Raw genomic sequence first — 19,357 nt, 5'->3', positions numbered from 1 at the left:
ACCTCCTCCCATAATAAAGAACAGCAAAAGACTCAAGAAACTGCTTTATTACAATTTCATTCAGCATAATTTAAAAATAACTCTGTTAGTTGCCGTAAAAATGTACTTTAAACCATAAAATCAGTTGCCAGTGTATGTTGGAAGTACCACACAATGAGGCTGTCCACTCCCTGAACCTCAACCGTCATTCGAACCAGCCCATCTCTGCCTGGAGAAGCCTCTTCCCCAGGGAGAATCTGGTCCCACATCATCAGGCTCAGGCGGGGGGGAAGCTTGGAACACCAGGAAGGCATTCAGAAGACATTTGGCAGTGCCAGGGAGACCAAGCTCTTGTTAATATCACAACCTGGTTGGAAACAGTTATCGCTAAATACCCTGAGGATGGTCAGATGTAGGGCAAAAGTTCTGGCCCAGAATCTCAGCTGGGGCAAAGGGAAAAAGGAGACCGCAGCATGGCCAACATTACAGCAGTCGAGTGAGATTTGCGTGCCAAGGATGAGAACTACACTGGATTTGCTCTTGGGCTAAGTCACCAATCTTGCTGTGACGTCAGCATCCGTGCAAAGAGGACAGCTCCCAAGTATCACCATTCCACATTCAGGCAAAATGTCCTGGTCACCAATGCAGATCAGGATCGCAGGCAGAATACAGAACATAATTATTTGGAAGAGGGGATGGGAGCAGAGCATTATATCTCAGCATTCTTCCTAAGGAAAGGCTGCTCAAAGCGTTTTATCCAGAAAGAGATGCTGTCAAGCATCAGGTTTTCCATAATCAGCTGAAGATGCCCAACAATGGATATAATCAAGTTTCTTACTGTTGCAAAAAACAACAACAAATTGCATGATGCTAAATAGAAATTTGTGTTTCTAAAGGAAAAGTTGCATAATTCATTCTAAAGAAGGCAAAGTTAGTATTTCAGGCAATGTTAGACTCGTATGCATCTCTATGGGGACCAATGGCATAGAAAGATTTAAGCTTCTACTAAATCAGTGCATCAGTTTAATAGCACTCACGCCTGAATGTTTAAAAGTAGTTATTGAGTTTTATCTGCAAGGGAAAAAGGGGAACAGAAGGCACACAAAAAGGGCTGTTTTGAAGCAGCACAGCTTTTAAAAGGTTTGATGGCCAAGACCTTATCCTGCATAGCAGGCAATTTCTTACCCCAAGACTCAATCACAAGGCCGAAGGGTAATTGTGGCATTTAAGCCAAGAAAAATGCCAGTGCAGAAAAACCATCAGAGTGCCTGATGTCAGCCAGCACAATTAATCTAGGCCTGTTGTGTGTGTATATAAGTGTATAACGAGGGAAGGGTGCAATGTGGAAACAGATTTTTTTATAGTTCAGCTTTCCAAACCTTGAAAGCCAAATAACTAATGTCAGATACCAGAGCTGTTCCACAAAGAACCTAGACTGCTTGTGATGTCATAAAGACCCTCCAGAGGTTGATCATCCCTCTGTTTGCAAGGCCTGATGGCATGCCTGCCAGCAATAATGGAGAGCTGTTAAAAATTGTTTGGTGCTGTTGAAAACTGTGACAGACTGATTCTGCTACTGGAAAGGCACAGTCCTGCCCTACATGCGACGGGAGAGGAAGCAACACTGATGTGAAAGCAAAGCCGATCAATGCCTCCTTCCGAAAGACACTCTCTGTTGAGCAGAGAAACCCTGGGCTTTGAAGGCATTCCCTGGCTTTAGACTCCTCCATGGAAGAGATGGGAGAGTTAACACACGGAGGAGAGTTCCCCCGGAGGCTGATCCTTAAGGCTAGAGCCAATACGTTCATTTCCGTTGGCTCAAAGTGGCAGCTGGACTGCAGGAGGACTTGCTGAAGGAAGTTCTCTTTAAAGCCATTAGTGCAAGAGGCCATTAGTTAAGGAGATGGACCGCAAACACCCCACGCCTTTCAGTCTGCGCTGCCCTCTTCTTGCCGACTACAACAGCAGGCACTTCTTGGAGTTCTTCTTTGTCACTGGATAGAGAACGGCACGCACGGCTTCTGCAAATACTTCCCTTACCCCTTCCTGGTTCAATGCTGAACACTCCAAGTATTTGACTGCCCCAATTTGTTTGGCTAGCGAAGTGCCCTGCTGGGGGGTGGTAGGGCCCAGGCTTTGCTCCTTCAGCTTTTTCACGGCCTCTACATTACTCCGCAAGTCCTTTTTGGTGCCCACCAGAAGGATCGGCACATTGGGACAGTGGTGGGAGACCTCAGGGTGCCATTTGTGTCGCACGTTGGCGTAGGAGGAGGGGCTGCCAATAGAAAAGCAAATCACGAAGACGTTGGTCTGCGGATAGGAGAGGGTACGCAGACGGTCGTACTCCTCTTGTCCGGCCGTGTCCCAGAGGTTAAGGCTGACCATCCTCCCGTCCACCGTCATCTGAGCGCTGTAGTTATCAAAGACCGTGGGGATGTATTCCTCCGGGAAGGCATTAGTGGTGTAGCTGATGAGCAAGCAGGTCTTCCCCACGGCACCGTCTCCGACCACCACACACTTTATTGTCTGCATTCTTTGGCTTGCAAGAGTCCTCTGCAAACAGAGATACGAATTAGAGCAGGGGTCCCCAACCCCCGGTCTGCAACACGCCAGAAACCGGGCCGTGCAAACAAACGAAGCCCCATCTGTGGGATGCAGGCACCATGCGAAACCAGGCTCCCTCCGGTCCACGGAAAAGCCTCTCTCCGCAGAACCGGTCCCTGGTGCCCAAAAGGTTGGGGGCCGCTGAATTAGAGGGAAGGCAATCTTTTCTGAATCAAGAACCACCTGCAGACTTTAAAATGCAGGTGGCCAGAAAGAGTCACTGTGGCTGGACAGCTTGCTTGCCGTGGGGCAGGAGAAACGAGCGGCTTCACCCATTTCCCGTGAACAGCCTCACCATCAGAAAGCTTACATTTGCAGGAACACAGGAGAGAAGAATCTCTCTCCCCGCCCTGCCAGAAAGAATACGGGGCCTCTAGAGAGAAGCATGGCAGGTTTCTTCCAAGAAGCACAGAGACAACTAATCTCCAAAGCTTTCCACTTTATGGTCTTCAAAAGTTTGCCGCCCCACAAGATCCAGGATCAATTCCAACAGCCGGAGGCAAGAAAAGCTTTGGAGCATGGATGGTGGAAGCACCTCCTGTTTGGCACTACCCCCAGAAGCCTTCTGCTAATAAAGAGAGAACCAGCACAAAAAGCCAAGCGCAAGTTATCCCCAGCAATGGCAATTGGGTTTATGGACAGAAAATCCCCCTTCCTTTTTTTTTTTTTTTGAAAGAGTTTTTTATTTCCCCCCCTCATAAATGTATCTTAAATGTACAGTTTCTTATCTGACATACATATCTTCCTTTAACTTTCACACTAATACAATCTTCATCCTAAACAATTTAAGTATATTCGGGGCTGCTCTTCTACCATTTCATCTCCCTTGTTTCACAACAATCCTTCTTCTCCCTCTCCTCTCTTTCCTTTCCCTCCCTTCTTCCATCTACTCTTCTTTCTTCTTTCCTCCTTCTCTCCTTCCCCTTCCTTTCCCCCACACCTCCCTTCTAACCTTCTCTCCTACTCGTCTCCCCACTCTTTCTTCCTCTCCTTTTCCCTTTCTTCTTTCCCTCCCTCTCTCTCCCTCCTTCCTTTCTCCCCCTTGCTGTGGCCATGGGCGAAGTTCAGAAAGAAAGCGGACCAGGCTGCTCCTTTCAAAGCAGGAACGCGGGGAGGCCCCTGAAACGAGGCAGGAAAGAGGCGGCTTTGAGCCAATTCCCAACGCTTTCCAAGCAGGCAGCCGAATCCGACCATTTGGCACTTCCGAGCGGGGGTTGCCAAAGCAGCTCAAACAAGCGAGGGCTTGCCAGGCTTTTCTTCAGGAGGCGCTACCTAACTTCTCCATCGCAGTTTCTTGCCAGGCACAAAAGCAGCCCAGAAGATCCCAAAGAGCCGGGGCGGCCCAGCGGGCAGGGAGGGAAAGAAGCTCAGCCTTCCTTCCAAACCCTTCCCCCCGGATCCCCTCAAGGGACGGAGGAAGGGCCGCCGCCGCCGTCCTGCTCGCCGTGGCCGGGGGAAGAGGGCGCGGGGGCCGAGGGCCCTCCTAAGCCAGAGGCCGGGCGGGGCTTCCGCACAGCTGCTCCCAGGCGAAGGAGGCTACGAGGCCGTCCGAGGTCCCCGGGGGGGCCCCTCCTTCGCTTGGCCATCCGCACAACGGCAGGCGCTCCGCAGGACCGGCCTCCGCCGAGCAGCCCCTCGGGAACGGGCCCGGGTGCCAGAGCCTCGCAGGCCGGGGAGGGGAAGGGAAGGAGGGAGCCGCGCCGGGCCCCTCTTCCCGCGCCCGACCTGGCCGAAACCCGAGCGGCCTCCGCGGACCATGGGGCTTGTTGTGGGGCTTGTTGTGGGGCTTGTGGGGCGGGCGGGGCGGGGGCCCTTCGTCCCAGGCGACCCCGAGGCCAAGCCGCGCCCTCCCTGAACGCCGCCGCGGGCCCGGAAGAGGCGGCTGCTGGCGGAGGGCCGGGCCGGGCCGGGCCGAGCGAGCGGGATCCCGGCCGGGTTTACCTCCGTGCCGCGCGCGCCTCCCTCCGCTGCCTTCCGGGCGCTCCCCGCGCAGCCGCCGCCGGCCAAAGTCGAGCTGGAAGCGGCTGTGAGAAACCGCGCCCCCCGCGCCCGGCCCACGCACTGCGCATGCGGCCTCACGCCCCGCCCCGTCCGGGCCTGCTGGGAAGCGTAGTTCCTCCTACGGTGGCCGCGAAGCTGCCTGGGCTCGCGCGCCCCGCCTGCAGGTGGCGGCGGTAGCTGTCCGCTGCCGAAGGCTTGGCGTTGATGCCAGGGTGGCCCCGTGCAAGCCCCCCTGGGACTCCCTCGCTCGGCGTCCAGGTGATGCTGCTGCTGCTGCTGCATTGGCCTCTGGCAGGAGAGAAAAGTCGCCCGGCTCTGAATGTGGGGCGTCGGCGGATTGAAGGATATCTCCGGCCTCGCAGGGGACCGGACGGGCGCCCCCTCCCCTTGTCTCTGTTAAGCGAGGCTGCCCTGGGCAGGGGGGCGTGGGCCCGTCCGTGGGTTAAAGCGAAAGGAGCCCCCGGGGGGACAGCTAAAGCCCCAAAGGTCGGCTTACATTCCAATAGACCTTGCCAAGAAAACGACTTTCGCGGGAGGCTGCATTTGCCCTGCCCAGTGGTAGACCCACCCTCTCGCCCTCCTGCAAGCAAAGCAGCGTTGCAGGCAGGCTTTGTGTTGCCTTGCAGCAGGGACAAACGGGGCCATCCTTGCCCAAGGAGCTCTCCCTGGCTAAACCACCCAGAGGGCGTCTGCACGGCAGCCTGGAAAGTAGCAGAAACCCTGGCCCTGTTGCCCGAGGAGATGGTGGCAGTCTCTGAGGCTGGGTTTCTAAGCAACCCAAGCGGTACCCAAGCAGCGGGCGATCGTTTCCTGCAAAGAGGAGGACCTTTGCTGATTTCCAGCTGAGCCTCTGCCTTCCCCGCTTGGAGAGAAGGGCATCCGTCTTTCAGGGTGCTTCTGCCTTTTCAGAAGACGTGTTTGTCTGAAAAGCAGCCACCGGAATTATTCTGGTTTGCTGGGTTAATGCCGGTCTCATGGTCTGTGGCCTTGAAGACCTTGCTTGGCATACCTGGATGCCCAGAGGAGGAGGAAGCGTTCCCTTCCTACCTGGCTGCTTCACACATGGAGACCAGCAGCTTTAGTGGCTGGGCTTGGAGGAGGGCTAGCACACGGCAGGGCAGCTCATGGCTGGCTGTGGTCCTAGTCATCACCAGTTTGTACTGGGAAAGATCAAGGGCATGGCTGCACAAGGCTCTTGCAAAGACAGGAGGGAAGGTCTGCACAGCATCCACCTCCTTGCACGCACACGCACACACACACACACACAAGCCACTCGTGGGCATGCTCACTGGCCAGAGGACTCTGACTTCCTCCCATTGAAAGAAGTTGCTTTTATTTCAGGACAAGAGAGGGCCCTCCTGCAGGGGTGAAACTCTCCGAGGTGATGTTGCCCTCCTGCAGTCCCAGAGCCAGCCCGGCCTCCTCCTGCTCCTCAGCCTGGCTCAGCTGCCCCCTCAGTCCTCGTCCTCAGACCAGTCCAGGCTGTCATCTGACTCCTCCAGGGGGCCTTCCAGGAAGCTGCCTCGGGTAGCCTCCTCCCGGGGTGGTGGCTGAAGGGCCTCGGCTTGGCTCTCTGGCTGCTCCAGCCTAGCCCAGGCAACAGGGCTCGCTTTCTTCAGGGCGATTTCCACCTTGGAAGGCAACAGGCTGGCGAAGCTCTTCTCCACGTTGATGACCTGGAAGGAGAGGGCCAGCAGGAAGATCAGTCCCCCCCCCCCCCGATGCCTGAAGTGACTGTCCTGGCACTATGAGGGCGGGAAGGTGGCCTGGAGCCTCACAAATGGGGGCTCTCTCCCCACTTCCCAGCCTTTTTCATGGGTAGCGATGGAAGGAAGACACCATTTGGAGTCCGGGGGGGAGGGTCTCAAAAGAAAAGAACCGGCCATGCGACCAGACATACCCCCCAGAGATCCAGCTGGGCCTGGAAGAACTTCTCCCCCTCAAAGGTTACCCGGATGTCCAGCTGCAAAACAAGAGGAAGCCTCCTCAGCCCCAGGTCCTGCCGCAGGACCTCTGCCCTGTCCTGCAAGGTCGCAGCGCCAACAGAAGCAGCTCTGCCTCAGCCCTCCCCCCACAACGGCCCTGCTTCCTTACCCCTGTGCGATTGGCCTTGATGGAGCTGAGTTGGGGCAGGGGGGTCCTGGCATAGACGGTGACCACCACTTGGCTGCTGGTTTGGTGCCAGTCCTGCCGACAAGAGACCAGCTTCTTATCCTCCTGGGTGGCCATAGAAAAATAGCCGGTCAACATTCCTGCCCTCTCTTATGCAGGGAACCCCAATTCGGAGGACGGGCCTTCCGGACAGCAGCCTTGCAGGATCCCCAGCAGGCAGAAAACCTCCCCAGGGGCCCCAAACGGGACAGGGAGGCATCAGCCCATTTCCCTCCTAAACTGCAGGAGGGGTTTCCCGTGGTAAGACGCCCCTCCCCCTTTAAAGCCCATACTCAACAGGTAGCCGCAACCAGCAAGGCTGGTCCAATCCCCTGCTGTCCGGGCAGAGCGGCCTCCCACTTCCCTCCGGCTGCAGACAAAGCCACAGACAGGGCGGGCGTTGGGCAGAAGACCCTCACCTGCCGCGTCACCCAGGTGTGCTTCCCTCTGCTGCAGCCCTTCTGCTCCAGGAATGCGGCAAAATCCGTCGTTTTGATCCCGCAGCAGCTCCAGTATTTCATGCTGGATGGATCCCAGCCGGGGGGGGGGTGCGGACAAGCAGAGAGCTTGGGCAGGTATTTCTTTGGGTCGTTAGAATAGGAATCCCCCCTCCCCCCCAGCAGTTCCAGATGGCTCACAAGAAGCGGGTGAAGCATCCGTTTGACAACAGTGATTAAGAACTGCAGGCAGCCTCATCTGCCTCTTGTGCCCCCGGGAGTCACAGGCACCTCTTGGGGAGGGGGGAGCACAACTGGAGGGGCCTGGCTTGTGTGAGTCAGCAGCCCCAGACGGGCCAATGTGGAGGGGGTTGTGGAAGAGGCCGGGTCCCACGGCAGACAATCCCCCACCATGGGCATCACAGCTGAAGGCAGAAACTTTGGGGAGAAAGGTCATCCCAGATCCCGGGATGCTTACCCCTCATGGAAGACGGGCACCCCTGTGTGGAACAGGCAGGTCTCCGTCTTGCTCTCCTCCCCCTGGAAAGTCTGAAAGAGGAGGTGGGCAGGAGAAAGGAAGGATCGAAAGTGGGCAGGAAGAGGCCGTCCTGGAGCTGCCAAGGGCACCCGGCTCTTTTGGCCCAGCACTCCCTTCCCTCCCTCTTCTTGACCAGCACTGGGGAGGCAGGCTGTTTCCCGACCAGCCAAGGCTGGGCTCTTAATTGGGTCCAAGGGGATGTTAGAAGCCAAGCAGCCCAATGGCAACTCACCGCATGGCAGCCGGCGTTTTTGCAGGCTGTGCCGGTGCTCGTCTCTGAGCCGCCCCCTAAGAGACAGCCAGGAAAGAGCAATTTGGAGCCTTGCAAATCTGCTGGAGCACAGAACTGCAGCTGCCCCCAGGGTCAAGCACATCTGCTTGCAAGGGAGCCTGTCCTGCCCCACAGCCTCTGCCGACTGCCCAGAGGCTCGGGGCCTTCCCCAAGCCAGGTTTGGAGGGCTGCAGCTTCCAGTGTTCTCAGCTGACTCCCGCCACAGCTTCCCAGGGCCACCCAGAGGCACAGTGGGGCCACCTGTGACATCCCCGGTCAGCTGGGAAGAGAGTGGCCACTAACAGCCCATCTGCCCCCCTTCACTCTGGCTTCCTCGTTCCCCCAGCAAGCCCCACAGTGTTTCCCACCAGGGCTGGGTAAGCCGTGCGGGGCAGGCTGCATGGCCGTGGATATGTCCAGCTTCTCCAGGACTTGCTGCAGTGCCTGGGACACCTTCACCAGTAACGGCTGCTTGGGCTCGTCGGAGCTGGAGGCGAAAGAGAGGGCAGGATGCGGGCACTGAGGAGCCAGTTTACTTTAAGTTTGGCCAAAAGGGGTGTAACTCCTGTTCTTCTGCTGGCCCTGCCCCACGGACCTGTTCCTGCTTATGGTGCATAATTCACTGATGGGGTTTGGGAAGGGAAGCAGATAAATGGAACCTCCTCATGCAGAGGAAGTATACCTGTAAAACACAAGGGAAATCTCTGCTGCTTCCCAGCCCAAGGCACCATCAGGTTTGTGACCTCCAGGAGTGTCCTTATCACGCCTCTCCTCACCTGGGCCTCTCCCGCTGCAGCACCTCAGCGGACTTTGGCTCCGGAACCAGGTCTGCGGTGCACGGCTTGTTCTTGGGCTGGGCTGAGGCCTCCTCTGGCTCCAGAGGCTTCTCGTGGCTGTGGTAGCCTTTCGTGCAGCCCTTTGGAGAGAAACGGTTCTTAGTTTTGTCAAGCGCCAGTCTGGTCTGCCAGCCTTACAATGGACGCCTTTTCCTTGTGTGGAGGATGCAGTTTGCAAGGGAGACACTGAACTGCGGACCTGTAGCTGAGCCCTGAGTTTGGATGGCAACGGGACCCTCCTGCCATGCCCTGCGGTCACCCTCCCTCCCTCCCCACCAAATCCCCCCCCACCTTTCCCAGATAGGTACGGTGGTGATGTTTGGGGAAACAGAATGGCTGAAAAAGGCAACTGGGCCTGTGCAGCAAAAGCTACGAGGGTCAGAGCTGTGCCAGCCCTCATCCGTCAGTGCCCAGGGCAGGTGCGCTGACAGGACGGGCATCTGGCACGCCATGGTTCCTAAGCATCATCTACCTTTATGGAGAGGAATTCAGAGAAGTCGGTCGTCCGTTTCTTGCAGCAAGACCAGCCCTAGAAGAACAAAGAGTAAGCTCCCCCTCCTACAAGCCTGGCAGCCCCCAAACATGCTGCGAAAAGCAACCAGGCTGCCCCCCCCACTTGCTGATGGGAGGTGGGGGGGCGGAAACAGCGCTGGCACCAGAGGTTTGGCTATCCTATCTACACACTGCCTTCCTGCATGGGAGTGGGTGAGGGGAGGGCAGGAGCAAAAAGGACAGAACAGGTGTCTTGACATGGCGGGAGGGGGGAGAGAGCAGCAGATCCTCCACTCAGTGGGGACGTCAACCTGTACGATGGCCCTCGTCCTCCTGGACACACACACACCCTGCCCCATTGCTGCAGTTCTGCCCATGGCTGACTGCAGGGAAACACCACCTGCCTTGCGCAGTTTTGACTCCTCACCTTCAAGGCATCATGGAAGATGGGGAAGCCCGGGTGGTGGAGGCAGGCATCTGAGAGAGGGAGGGAGGGAGGGTTTTCTTCCAGCAAGCAGCTTCATTTGCCCCCCTCCCCCATCCTGTCCATTTCCAGACTGTTCTTGGGAGGAAAGACCTACAAGTTCTCTGGCTGGCCTCTTCTCCAGGACTGCTACTCCTGATCAATTCCCAGCTCAAAGGCAGGCGGGGGGGGGGGGAGCGAGACAGGGGAGCCCTGCTGTGGCCCCTCCCCAGAACGTGCCACCCACCGGCCAAGGTTGTCAGCAAGGCTGCAGCTCCTTCTCCTTACGGAGCCCCCACGGGGGGGGGGGATTTGTTCCCTCTCAGCCCCTCCTCCTTTCAGAGCATCAGGACCAGTGGAACTGCCTGGCAGGCACAAGTCAGGAGAAAGGGAGCCCTCCACGTGTGTGTGTACCCCCCCACCACCACGGTGTGCATCCGCACAGGCAAGGCCCTCCTCCGTCCAGCCACCCTCCCTGCCCACCTACCCTGGTTGTTCTCCTCGGGGTCAAAGCTCTGCCCGCAGCCTTTCCTGTAGCACAGCAAGGCCATGGCCTAGTCTGGGAGGGAGCCTTTTCCGGCCGGGCGGCTGCAAGACCAGGAGGCTCAGCTATCTTTAGTAGCGAGGGCCGCAAAGGGGGCTTGAGGCAGCCCAGAAAAGGGCAGCAGCTGCTCCACTGCTCCCGATCACGAGGGAGGGAGGGGCGGGCTCCCCTCTGCTCTCTGCCAGCCAAGAACAGAAGCTCCTCCGGCTGCCGCTCCTGCTCAGATGTGGGGCCGCTTGTTTCTCCCCCCTCCCCCCCATCATCCCAATGACAAACAGGAAGAGAAGCAGCCCCATAGAGGAAGAAAAAATCCGCCGACGAGGTCGCCTGAAAGGGCAGCAGATCCCATCAATCCTTTGTCCAAGGAGGGGAGGGCTGAGCTTGCCTCTTCTTCCATGTCTTGACCCCCCCCTTTCCTCCAGTTCCCCCCGTTTTTAGGGGGCTCCACAGACATCTGCTCTAAGGGGCTCCAGACAAGTGGCTGCACGGCTATTTTCCAAGAAAGCAAGAGACTCTGAGCTACCCAGCTCAGTCCCTGCCAGTGGTGGGTTGCCCCCGGTTCACACCGGTTCTATAGGACCGGTAGCAAAACTAGCGCACAGCCCCATTGCGAACCGGTAGTAAAGGTAAGTAGAAACCCCCCCCCCCCCAGTCCCTGTACCTCTCAGCTCACACGACTGCTGGTCCGTTAAAGTGTTTTCCCAAATGTGTTAGAACAGCAATTCCCAGAATTCCCAGCCAACCCTTGGGCAAAGGTACCCTGGGAATTCAGAGGTGCACAGCTCAAGGAATGGCCGATCACCTTCCCAGCAGCAGGTAGAGGCTGAGGGTCCTGGGGCTGAGACCCTCCTTGGCAGGAGGAACAGCCTGCCCAGATTTTCCGTCTAGTAATCAGAACCCCAGGAGTCATCACAGATGGACACAAGGTGAAAAAGTCTTAAAATCCCTTTTTAATAATAATGCATTCCTGTAACAATCTTGAGACAAACTCAACCTGTTAGTAGACGATTACAGCTCAGGTTCACACATTTACTTCTACACAAGACGGGTAAAGTTAGGGTTATACAAACAATTGTTTCAGCTGAGTTTTTTTAACAGGAAACTCTTTTGTGTTTTACTATGTCCAATAGATTGTACTTTTCTACCAATAAAAAAGAAAGAATGGTACAACACTGAATAATTCATCCCAGAACCATCACCACTATCGAGCCCTCTCGGCTGCCCCAGAAAACTACAGGAAAGAAAAAAATGGTCCAGAGGAAAAAAATAAAAAGCTACAAGTTTAAAAAACTATTCCCCCCTCCCCCTACATGATCTGCCATTTGTGGCTGTAGCCACATACAGAACCACGGGCCTTGCCCCAGTGCTCGGAAGGGCATTTCCGAGGCCTGGGGGAGAGCTGGTGGCCCCCAAGGACAGCCTGTGGCGAGGGACTGGGGGATGGGAAGGAAACGGGCCAGGGGTCCTAGCTCGGCCCATACACTACACAGCTACTGAAGCCTCTTGGGATCCATGTTCACATTGCGTGCTTGCAGGAATGCAACCCTCCTGGTGTCAGCTGCACCGTTTAGAAACGTGACCAGATGCCTCTTGCCTTGGCCAAACTCCTGAGGCTCAAGAAGGAGCTAGGGGTCTTCTTGAGAGGAGAGCCAGGCACTGCACCCTTTCCTCTTAGTACCGGCGACGCTTGTTAGGGCCAAAATCTCCCCCGGGAGCCCCCCGGTTGAATCCCGGCGTGCTTCCTCCCATGGTGCCCAGGCCTTCCATGGCCCCGCTCTGTCCGAAGCGATCGGCTGGTGGTGGAGGGGTCTTGTGCAGAGAGAAAGGAAAGATTTTGGTCAAAAACAACCAGAGGCCCAGAGATCCAAGGGGGGGAGGATTTCTTTCCAGCTTTACAAAGACCCACAAGGGGGCTCAGAGGCAGGTTTAAGCCTAAGCCCGGGGGAAGCACTGTTTTCAAAGGATCTCAAAGACAGAAAACCCAGGTGGGATCCTAGAACCCACCACAGCTCCTGAAAGAGATCCTACATCCTCCAAGCCTCGGATGTTTATGCTGCCAGCCCTCCTTAAGTATGTCGAAACAAAAGGCAAGGATCCCAAAGCCAGTGAATGTCCTTAAGAAATAAAAACTATCAAATGGACTTTGCTTTGAATGTTGCCGCAGCTAGCCCCCCTCCCCACAATAGCTGAGAAATGTTGATTTAAATAGAAGTACAAGTACTCGTGATAATGCTATCCCATCTCGGCTCTTCCCTCCACCCCCAAGGACGAGAGCTTGGTTGACCTCACCATTCCCATGGCTCCATCAGGGATCATTGGTCCAGGGCCAGTCGCAGGCGGGGGTCCTGCAGGGACACTAGTGCCCCCCATGGCCCCCCTGTTGTTCAGTCCTATTGCACCTGAAAGGCAAAGCAGGGACCCTTCCTGAGACACAGCTCAGCCACCGGCCCCTTCAGAATCCATCACAACCAACCCGATCCGTCTCCCCAAGCCCGGCCCCAGCTCAGCTACAGGCAGAGAGAGACCCTAAGCGGTGCCCAGAGCCAAAAGAACAGTCTCTCTAGGCCGTGTGTGTGTCTGGACATCTCTACCACTTACCTCCCATCCCCATCTGCCCCATTCGCATATCAGGAGGCTCTCTCTGAAACAGACAGACAAGCCCAAGGTGACCGGATGTCCCTAAGCCAGGTGCCGCTGCCATCTCCCTCCCGCTTCTGCCCATCAGCCCCCCTTACCGCATCAGGGAAGCCTCCCTTGAACCCCTCCTGCTGCCGCCTCATCATCTCCTCCTGCTGCCGCCTCATCTCCTCCTCCCGGCGCCGGCGCTCCTCTTCTTGCCTGCCAGAGAAGCCCGGACTGGTCTCCCTGCTTCAGCAGCCTCCCCAAGGATTAGGCCCCTCGGCTGCGTCTCAGCTTTGCAGGCCGCATCCACTAAGCCCCCCCACAAGGATCATGGGGGGGCATCAATTAATCAAGAGACCACTTAGCTGGGAGACTGGAGCCAAGGCCTCCGTGGGAAGTTTCCCTGGCTAAAGCATGAATGTTTTTCAGCTCTCTTCATGAATCAGTTTTTGACCTTTTATCGTTTATTCTGAGATCTGTACCGGAACAGCCTTCGTCAATCCGCTGCTCACCTGAGTTCCAGCTGTTTGCGCTTCTGCACCTCCTGGTTGTGCAGCTCCTCCATGCGCCTGAGCTCCTCCTGGCGCCTCATCAAATCTGGAAGAAGGAGCAGGACAGTTTGGTATCCAGGCAGGGCTGCCAGAAGCGACACCCACCGTCAGTACCAATGAATTCCGGCACCCACCTTGACGCATGAGCATGACCTGATGCTCATGACGAGCCGCCTCCATCTCCATCTCCAGCTTCTCCCGGGCCTCCTTAATGTTGCGGTCCACTTGGTCTTGCTGCTGCTTCTCCATCTCAATTAAGGCCTTCCAGCGCATGGCATACTCATACTCAAAGGAGCCGGGCTGTGCAAAACGGGGAGGCTGCTCACGCTCCCTGCAGGGGCAGAAGGCAAAGAGCCACTCACTCAGGAACTGAAATCCATGAGCGAAAGGCAATGGGCTGGGAAGAAGGCTGGAAACGCTGAGAGGAAGAATCTACTGGCCCTCTCAGCTGGCACCTGTGGAATTAGCAGAGCCTGCAGCTCCAGAGCATCCAACCTGCCAATATCACCAACCATCGGCACCCCAACTGCACTGTGGATGCAGAGGACAATAATTCAACTTTCACATCTGCTTTGACAAACATAAGTCTAGCCAACAGGGAAGTCCCTCCATGAGAGCATGCTGGGTGGAACAGCTTTTTAAGAACAGCTAATTCCATCATAAAGGTGCCACTTGGAAACTCCCCAGCACCTACTTGTGATATTGCTGGTTTTTGATGACCAGCTTTTCCGGAAGACCTTCCTCATCATCATACTGGTCCATGGGCTCCACCGTCACAGGCCGAGGGAACCTTGAGGAAAAGTTTGAGAACAGGCCAAACTCAGGGGCTAAAACCAGAAAGTTAGCAACAGCCTTTAGTATCAAACTTTCCCTTAATTGCCTTTTTAGAACGAAGGGTCTTTCTTTGAGAGTTAGCAACTGGCGCTTCTTGAAGCCATCGGGGCAACCAGCAAAAAAGTCAATTATTTCAATTGAAGCACCAAGTTACCCAGTAAGATTCTGCTCTGGCAACCATTTTCTTCAGCTCCTCAGTGACTTATCTCAGAAGCAGCACCTCCTATGCTCGAGTGTGTGGAAGGAGGAATCAGCTTCCTAGGTAGCTAATCTGAGCATACACATACAACACTTCTAGGCCGCAACATCTTTCAAAAACGAGTATCTGTGCATATTCTCTCTGCTTTGTCAGCCCTACTCACCGGAGGCAAAGATCATTCACCAACAGGGACCACCAAAGTTGCACAGTCCCCCCATTTATGACTGCGAACACAAACAGAGAAGATCAGCCTTCTAGCTGCAAGCCCACCCAACTGACCCAGAGGGTCCCCGCCTGTGCTTACGTAGTCAGCAGGAAGGACCCCTCGCTGCATCTGTCCAGGGCTTTTCTGGCAGCTGGTTTTCCCGAAAACTCCACGATGCCTTTTCCGGAAGGCCGGCCTCTGTCGTCCACAATGACCACAGCCCTCTCGACTTGGCCAAACATGGAAAAAGCCTCTTCCAGGAGCTCATTAGACACGAACTGTGGCAGGTTCCTGACAGTCAGCGATGCACTGTGGCAAGCGAAGCGCACACGCAGCTGCTTCCCACGCAGAGGCATGTTGTCCAGCTCCACCTTTGCAATCTCAGCCAGGGTCCGGGTTTCCTGAGGGCAAAACAGACATGTGGGCAGAGTAAATGAAAATTGCTTCTGGGAAGAACTGCATTGCGATGGTCTCAAGAGTATTTGTATTGTAGCCCAAAGAACACTTGTTAGGTGGATTAAAGCAAGGTATAAATTAAATGTGTAAGATTCCACTTTAACCAGCAGCAGAAAAAGCCCTACCGCTCCCACAGGAAAGACCCAAGCACCCAGACTGCCAAGACTATTTGCCAGTGTTTTCAGCTCTCTTTTGTACAGTTGCAATCAATGACAGCAACAGAGGTGATAAATACCTTCTGGAGGGCCAACAGCCTTTAATTTGCTTGTATCCAAAATACGACATGTGGGTATTATGCTGCTCAAAGAATAACAGTTATGCTCTTCAAACTCAGTCAGGTTAGCTCACCCCAAACCCTGGAACACGCAAGAAGAAATGGCTCTGGCCACTCACCAGCCTGATGAAGCCAAAGCCTTTGTCCTTGTGAATGAAGACTTCACCGGCCTTTCCATATTTTTCAAACATCTTTCTCATCTCCTCCTCGGTGATATCAGGTGGCAGGTTTCCCACAAAGAGGCGACTCCTTTGGGTGAAGGTCTTTTCCCCAGGTTTTCGGAAATTCTTCAAGTCAATCGTCAGGCCTTCATCTGAGGGGAAGGAGATATAAATTCATTCTACAAAACCAGGGAACAAATGATGACTATTAACATACTCCAGAATATCATAATCCGGACATTAACAGCACCTCCAGTTTACAGACACAGGAAAGAGCCGCTCAAAACTCTCCGTGCAACCAGAAGGATAATTCCCATTGCAACCTTCATCTTATGCATTAGATTACAAATGCAGAGTGCAAGGTCAGGTCTGGAGCAGCTACGTTGTACTTACAAGGGGATGCGGGTGGGAAAGTTTTTCAGCTCTCCCCTGAAGGAAGGCCCTGTCTTAATAACAGAATTGCTTAAAAACTAGCTAACACATTACTTGACTGGAAAATTAATCTGAAGGGCCAACACCAGATTTACTAAAAGCTTTAAGGAGTCTATATTCCAATCCTAAAATGTGGAAAAAGTACCAAAGGGACATCTGAGCCAGAGAAAGCAACTGTTTTAACAGTGATTATCACTTGCAGCATCATCCAAAGTAGTTTCAGGCTCCCCTCTTTTTAAATAAACGGTAGAGTTTGATTTCTTTTTGCAGCGGGCAAGAAGAGCCCCGATTCCGTCAGTCTAGCCCATCTAGGCTGGGTTAAGGAAGAGGAGCGAAACTCTGCCTGGGAGAAACCAATTCCCAATCTGACGTCCGTCTTCCTTGCCGCGGTGGGGAGCGAAGGGAAACAGACGGGAGCCCCGGGCAGAGCCCGCTTCGAGTGCACCGATGCTGCCGGCGACGCTTTTTCTTTTCCCGCAGCTCGGCCGCTCCCCCATCCCCTCCCTCCACGCCGGCCGGCGGCCACTCACTCTGGCTGTTGACCTGCTGCCCGTTGGCGGGGGCGGCCTGTTGCTGCGTCTGGTGGTGCTGCGGCGGCTTCCGCGGGGTGTGATTCTGCTTCTCCATGGCGAAGCCCTTGCTGCCCTGCATGCTTGGCCGGGGCGGAGGGCCGGCTCCCTGCGGGAGAGAAGCCGGGAGGGGGAGGGAGAGGGAGAGGTGGTTGGGCCGCTTCCCCCTCAACACCGCCGCTTCCCCCCCTCCCTCCGGGGCCTCCGGCGGACTACAATTCCCAGGGCGCTCCGCGATCGCGGCCGGCGGAGCCGAGAGCATCCCAACGCCGCCGTCCCCACGCTCCCCGGGGAGCCTCCGGGCCCCGTCGCGCTTCCCAGAAGCCGGCCGAAGGGAGCGAGGCAGGGCCGGGCTCGCCCTCGCCGCCTCGAGCTCCCCCCCCTCCGCCGGGAGAGGCGCTTCGCGACGGCCGCCCGGTCCCGCCGCCCCCGCCGCCGCCCAGCCTCCCGCGGCCTCCTCACCTCAGGCGAGCCGACGAGAAGGCGGGGGGGAGGGGAGGTAAAGGAAGAAGGAAAAAATGGGGGCGCGCGAGGCCGGAAACCGTTCTCTGGTGCGTGCTGGCCCTGTCCCGCCCCTGTCGCGTTTTGGCGGCCCCAATTGGCTGAAAGGCCGCTCCAGTTCTTCCGCTAAATGGCCGCCATGCTTGCCGATCTAAAGGCGAAGTCAAATCGAGTGGGTCGCGGGGCCTCCGATTGGTCCGGCTCTCTGCTCCCCCGGCCCGCGCAAAGCTTAGCCAATTGGCACTCGAGGCGCTTTCCAGTCATGTTTGAGTGAGTGGTGAAAAAGGGACAAAGGGGCAGGAAAAGGGAGGGGGCGAAGAGCGAGTGACGTGAGGCTCCGCGAGGTCCGCGCAGGCGCACAAGGAAGCGTGGCGCTTCTTAAAGGGACCGCGGGCGGCGTGCAAGGCATAGCGGTCTGCCGGCGGGGGCGCTAGGGCAAGGCCGCTTTGCAGGGCCGGTTAGAGCGTGGGGGCGGGCTTTGCTCCCGATCCAGCTTGTAACCAGTGTCTTGTGGGGGATGGGGAACAAGCCGCGCAGCATGATCCTAAACCTTTAGGATCCCCCACCTTTTTCCATTAAAGGTCTCAACTAAGATTTCTAGGCTGTTGCAGCAAAATTCTATGCGGGACTGCTGGGGTGGGCGAGGGAGGGAGACCCATGAGTTCATCGCAGTTGTTTCCAGCTGTTGAGAGGGAAAGGGGAGAAGCACAACTTTGCTCCGGCATCCTCTTCTAAGGGCGCCCTGCTGTGCTCAAAGGAAACCAGCTGGCCAGAATGCAAGCCAGCCTTCCCACCAAGGGGTGCGTACGTGTCCCACAATTGAAGTCCAGTTTTCAGGAGGAAGGGAAGGCTGCACTGCAGGTGGACGGTTGGGATCACAAAGCCCATCGTTGCTACAAGTTCACGAAGCTCTACAGGTGATAGGCCTTGGAAAGCTTAGGGACTGGGGGGAGAAGAGCACGAACCTGAGAGGTCATACCCAACCCTCTACTTCCAGCACCAGGATTCACCTGCCCCGTTCATCAGCAGCAGGAAATGCCACGTGCCTGGAGGCTGGCAGAGAGGAAGCCCAGAGGGGGGTGGGGAGGCGGCAGTTGTTCACCCTTGGATCTCAGAAACGCCATTCCTAGCTTGTGCACCGAGATTGGTGGAGGGAGGATGGAGGACTGCCGAGACATGTTTTGGGGTGGAGCTGCTCCCGGTGCAAGATGGGCACACAAGAGCGGGCAGGCTCCTCTCCAGCTCCTCAGCCTTTCTGGCAGCAAAGCTTCCAGGGCTTCCCGCTCCGCCCACTAAGGTAGCCTGGCTGTCCGGGGAGGCTCATCCAGGCCATAATTTCCTCTGGAGGGGCTGCTGAACCCCCCACCCCCAGCCAGCCAGGGCAAATGGGGGAGGGGCCAGCAGTGCAGAGAGCAGGACTCCAATTTCCAAGAAGTGCCCCTCAATGGCTGCCTCTCCCGAGGGAACGGCCTGCACATGTCACGGGGGGGCATCGCAGAGAGGTTTGCCTGGGCTGGGTCTGCTAGGTCCCTGCGTGTTGACCTGGGGAAGAAGTGGCACTTTGTGAGACAGCGCATGTTGCCTATTGACTTAATCCATTTTCATAACACGCTGAATTCACCCAAGCCGAAGCCAGATAAAATTAACAAAGCTAAAGATAAAAAAGCAACGAAGCTAAAATAAATTAAGCCGGAGACTTGCAATTGACCTGCTTGGCCATGGCATGTGAACACACCCCAGAGCGACGGAGCAATTCCTTGGGCGCTTTCTTTCGGGCGCAGAGCCCATGGGCTCCATCTGATGTCACAGAACATGGCAGGCTTCCTTGGTTCCAGCAGAGGCTCAAGGATGAAGGCTTGCTCGCTGGGGTCTTCCTTTAAGAAGCCGTGTGGCGCCCCCAGTGGTGGCAAGAGGCCCAGAGTGGTGGCCACACTTGATAACTTTAAAAATAAATCCTCTTTTGGAAGCTTGAGGAATGTTTGAGTGGATTCGGAAGTGCCAGGGCAAAGCATGATGGGGACGTTCCCAGGCCACCAGAAGCCTTTCCAACCGAAAGCCCCCCCAGGAACAAGCCAAGAGCCCCAGAGATCCCTGGCTGTGTCCAGGCACACCCTGCCACTAAACACCGGTGCGGAGGCCCTTCTCTGAAACGGCTCTTCAGTGGAGGCTGTCAGGGAGGGGGTCCAGCAATGAGCCAGGGAGACTTCTCTCCTTGTTGCCCCTTGCCTCCTATGGGG

At 56.1% G+C, this 19,357-nt stretch overlaps 3 protein-coding genes across 4 annotated transcripts; all 3 read right to left on the bottom strand.

Moving 5' to 3' along the window:
* Positions 1–29: 29 nt before the first annotated feature.
* LOC117679629 (rho-related GTP-binding protein RhoG-like) lies at positions 30–4,681 on the bottom strand. 2 transcript variants are annotated; one of them, XM_034441744.2, is made up of 2 exons: positions 4,525–4,681; positions 30–2,532 (listed from the first exon to the last, which is right to left on the bottom strand). In XM_034441744.2, the coding sequence occupies exon 2, from the start codon at positions 2,509–2,511 to the stop codon at positions 1,936–1,938; it is 576 nt and encodes a 191-aa protein (XP_034297635.1). In that variant the 5' UTR covers positions 2,512–2,532; positions 4,525–4,681; the 3' UTR covers positions 30–1,935. The 2 variants fall into 2 exon arrangements, with proteins under 2 accessions (XP_034297635.1, XP_087733770.1); XM_087877644.1 differs by lacking the exon at positions 4,525–4,681 and adding an exon at positions 2,894–2,991.
* A 1,219-nt stretch (positions 4,682–5,900) lies between these two features.
* ITGB1BP2 (integrin subunit beta 1 binding protein 2) lies at positions 5,901–10,583 on the bottom strand. The gene is made up of 11 exons (XM_034441740.3): positions 10,260–10,583; positions 9,737–9,786; positions 9,290–9,346; positions 8,758–8,897; positions 8,350–8,468; positions 7,943–7,998; positions 7,651–7,721; positions 7,155–7,257; positions 6,679–6,801; positions 6,485–6,547; positions 5,901–6,260 (listed from the first exon to the last, which is right to left on the bottom strand). The coding sequence occupies exons 1-11, from the start codon at positions 10,321–10,323 to the stop codon at positions 6,039–6,041; spliced, it is 1,068 nt and encodes a 355-aa protein (XP_034297631.1). The 5' UTR covers positions 10,324–10,583; the 3' UTR covers positions 5,901–6,038.
* Positions 10,584–11,246: 663 nt separating this feature from the next.
* NONO (non-POU domain containing octamer binding) lies at positions 11,247–17,480 on the bottom strand. Its single transcript, XM_034441735.3, has 11 exons — positions 17,082–17,480; positions 16,581–16,728; positions 15,577–15,770; positions 14,827–15,128; positions 14,184–14,279; positions 13,624–13,820; positions 13,451–13,535; positions 13,052–13,154; positions 12,915–12,957; positions 12,606–12,715; positions 11,247–12,125 (listed from the first exon to the last, which is right to left on the bottom strand). The coding sequence occupies exons 2-11, from the start codon at positions 16,699–16,701 to the stop codon at positions 11,988–11,990; spliced, it is 1,389 nt and encodes a 462-aa protein (XP_034297626.1). The 5' UTR covers positions 16,702–16,728; positions 17,082–17,480; the 3' UTR covers positions 11,247–11,987.
* Positions 17,481–19,357: the final 1,877 nt, after the last annotated feature.

Source organism: Pantherophis guttatus, chromosome 12 (genome assembly GCF_059756535.1).
Source record: "Pantherophis guttatus breed Tessera chromosome 12, ASM5975653v1, whole genome shotgun sequence".
Classification (NCBI taxonomy): domain Eukaryota; kingdom Metazoa; phylum Chordata; class Lepidosauria; order Squamata; family Colubridae; genus Pantherophis; species Pantherophis guttatus.
The sequence above is the reverse complement of the archived record's forward strand: the minus strand, read 5'-3'. Positions and strand labels throughout refer to the sequence as shown.

Coding starts and splice junctions, on each gene's coding strand:
- ITGB1BP2 (XM_034441740.3), bottom strand. CDS start 10,323: ATGGCCTTGCTGTGCTACAGGAAAGGCTGCGGGCAGAGCTTTGACCCC. Junction 9,787..10,259: donor CCCCGAGGAGAACAACCAGG/GTAGGTGGGCAG, acceptor TCCCTCTCTCAG/ATGCCTGCCTCCACCACCCG. Junction 9,347..9,736: donor TCTTCCATGATGCCTTGAAG/GTGAGGAGTCAA, acceptor TTGTTCTTCTAG/GGCTGGTCTTGCTGCAAGAA.
- LOC117679629 (XM_034441744.2), bottom strand. CDS start 2,511: ATGCAGACAATAAAGTGTGTGGTGGTCGGAGACGGTGCCGTGGGGAAG.
- NONO (XM_034441735.3), bottom strand. CDS start 16,701: ATGCAGGGCAGCAAGGGCTTCGCCATGGAGAAGCAGAATCACACCCCG. Junction 14,280..14,826: donor GGGTCCTTCCTGCTGACTAC/GTAAGCACAGGC, acceptor CTTTTCCTCAAG/GTTCCCTCGGCCTGTGACGG. Junction 12,958..13,051: donor AGGGAGGCTTCCCTGATGCG/GTAAGGGGGGCT, acceptor TGTCTGTTTCAG/AGAGAGCCTCCTGATATGCG.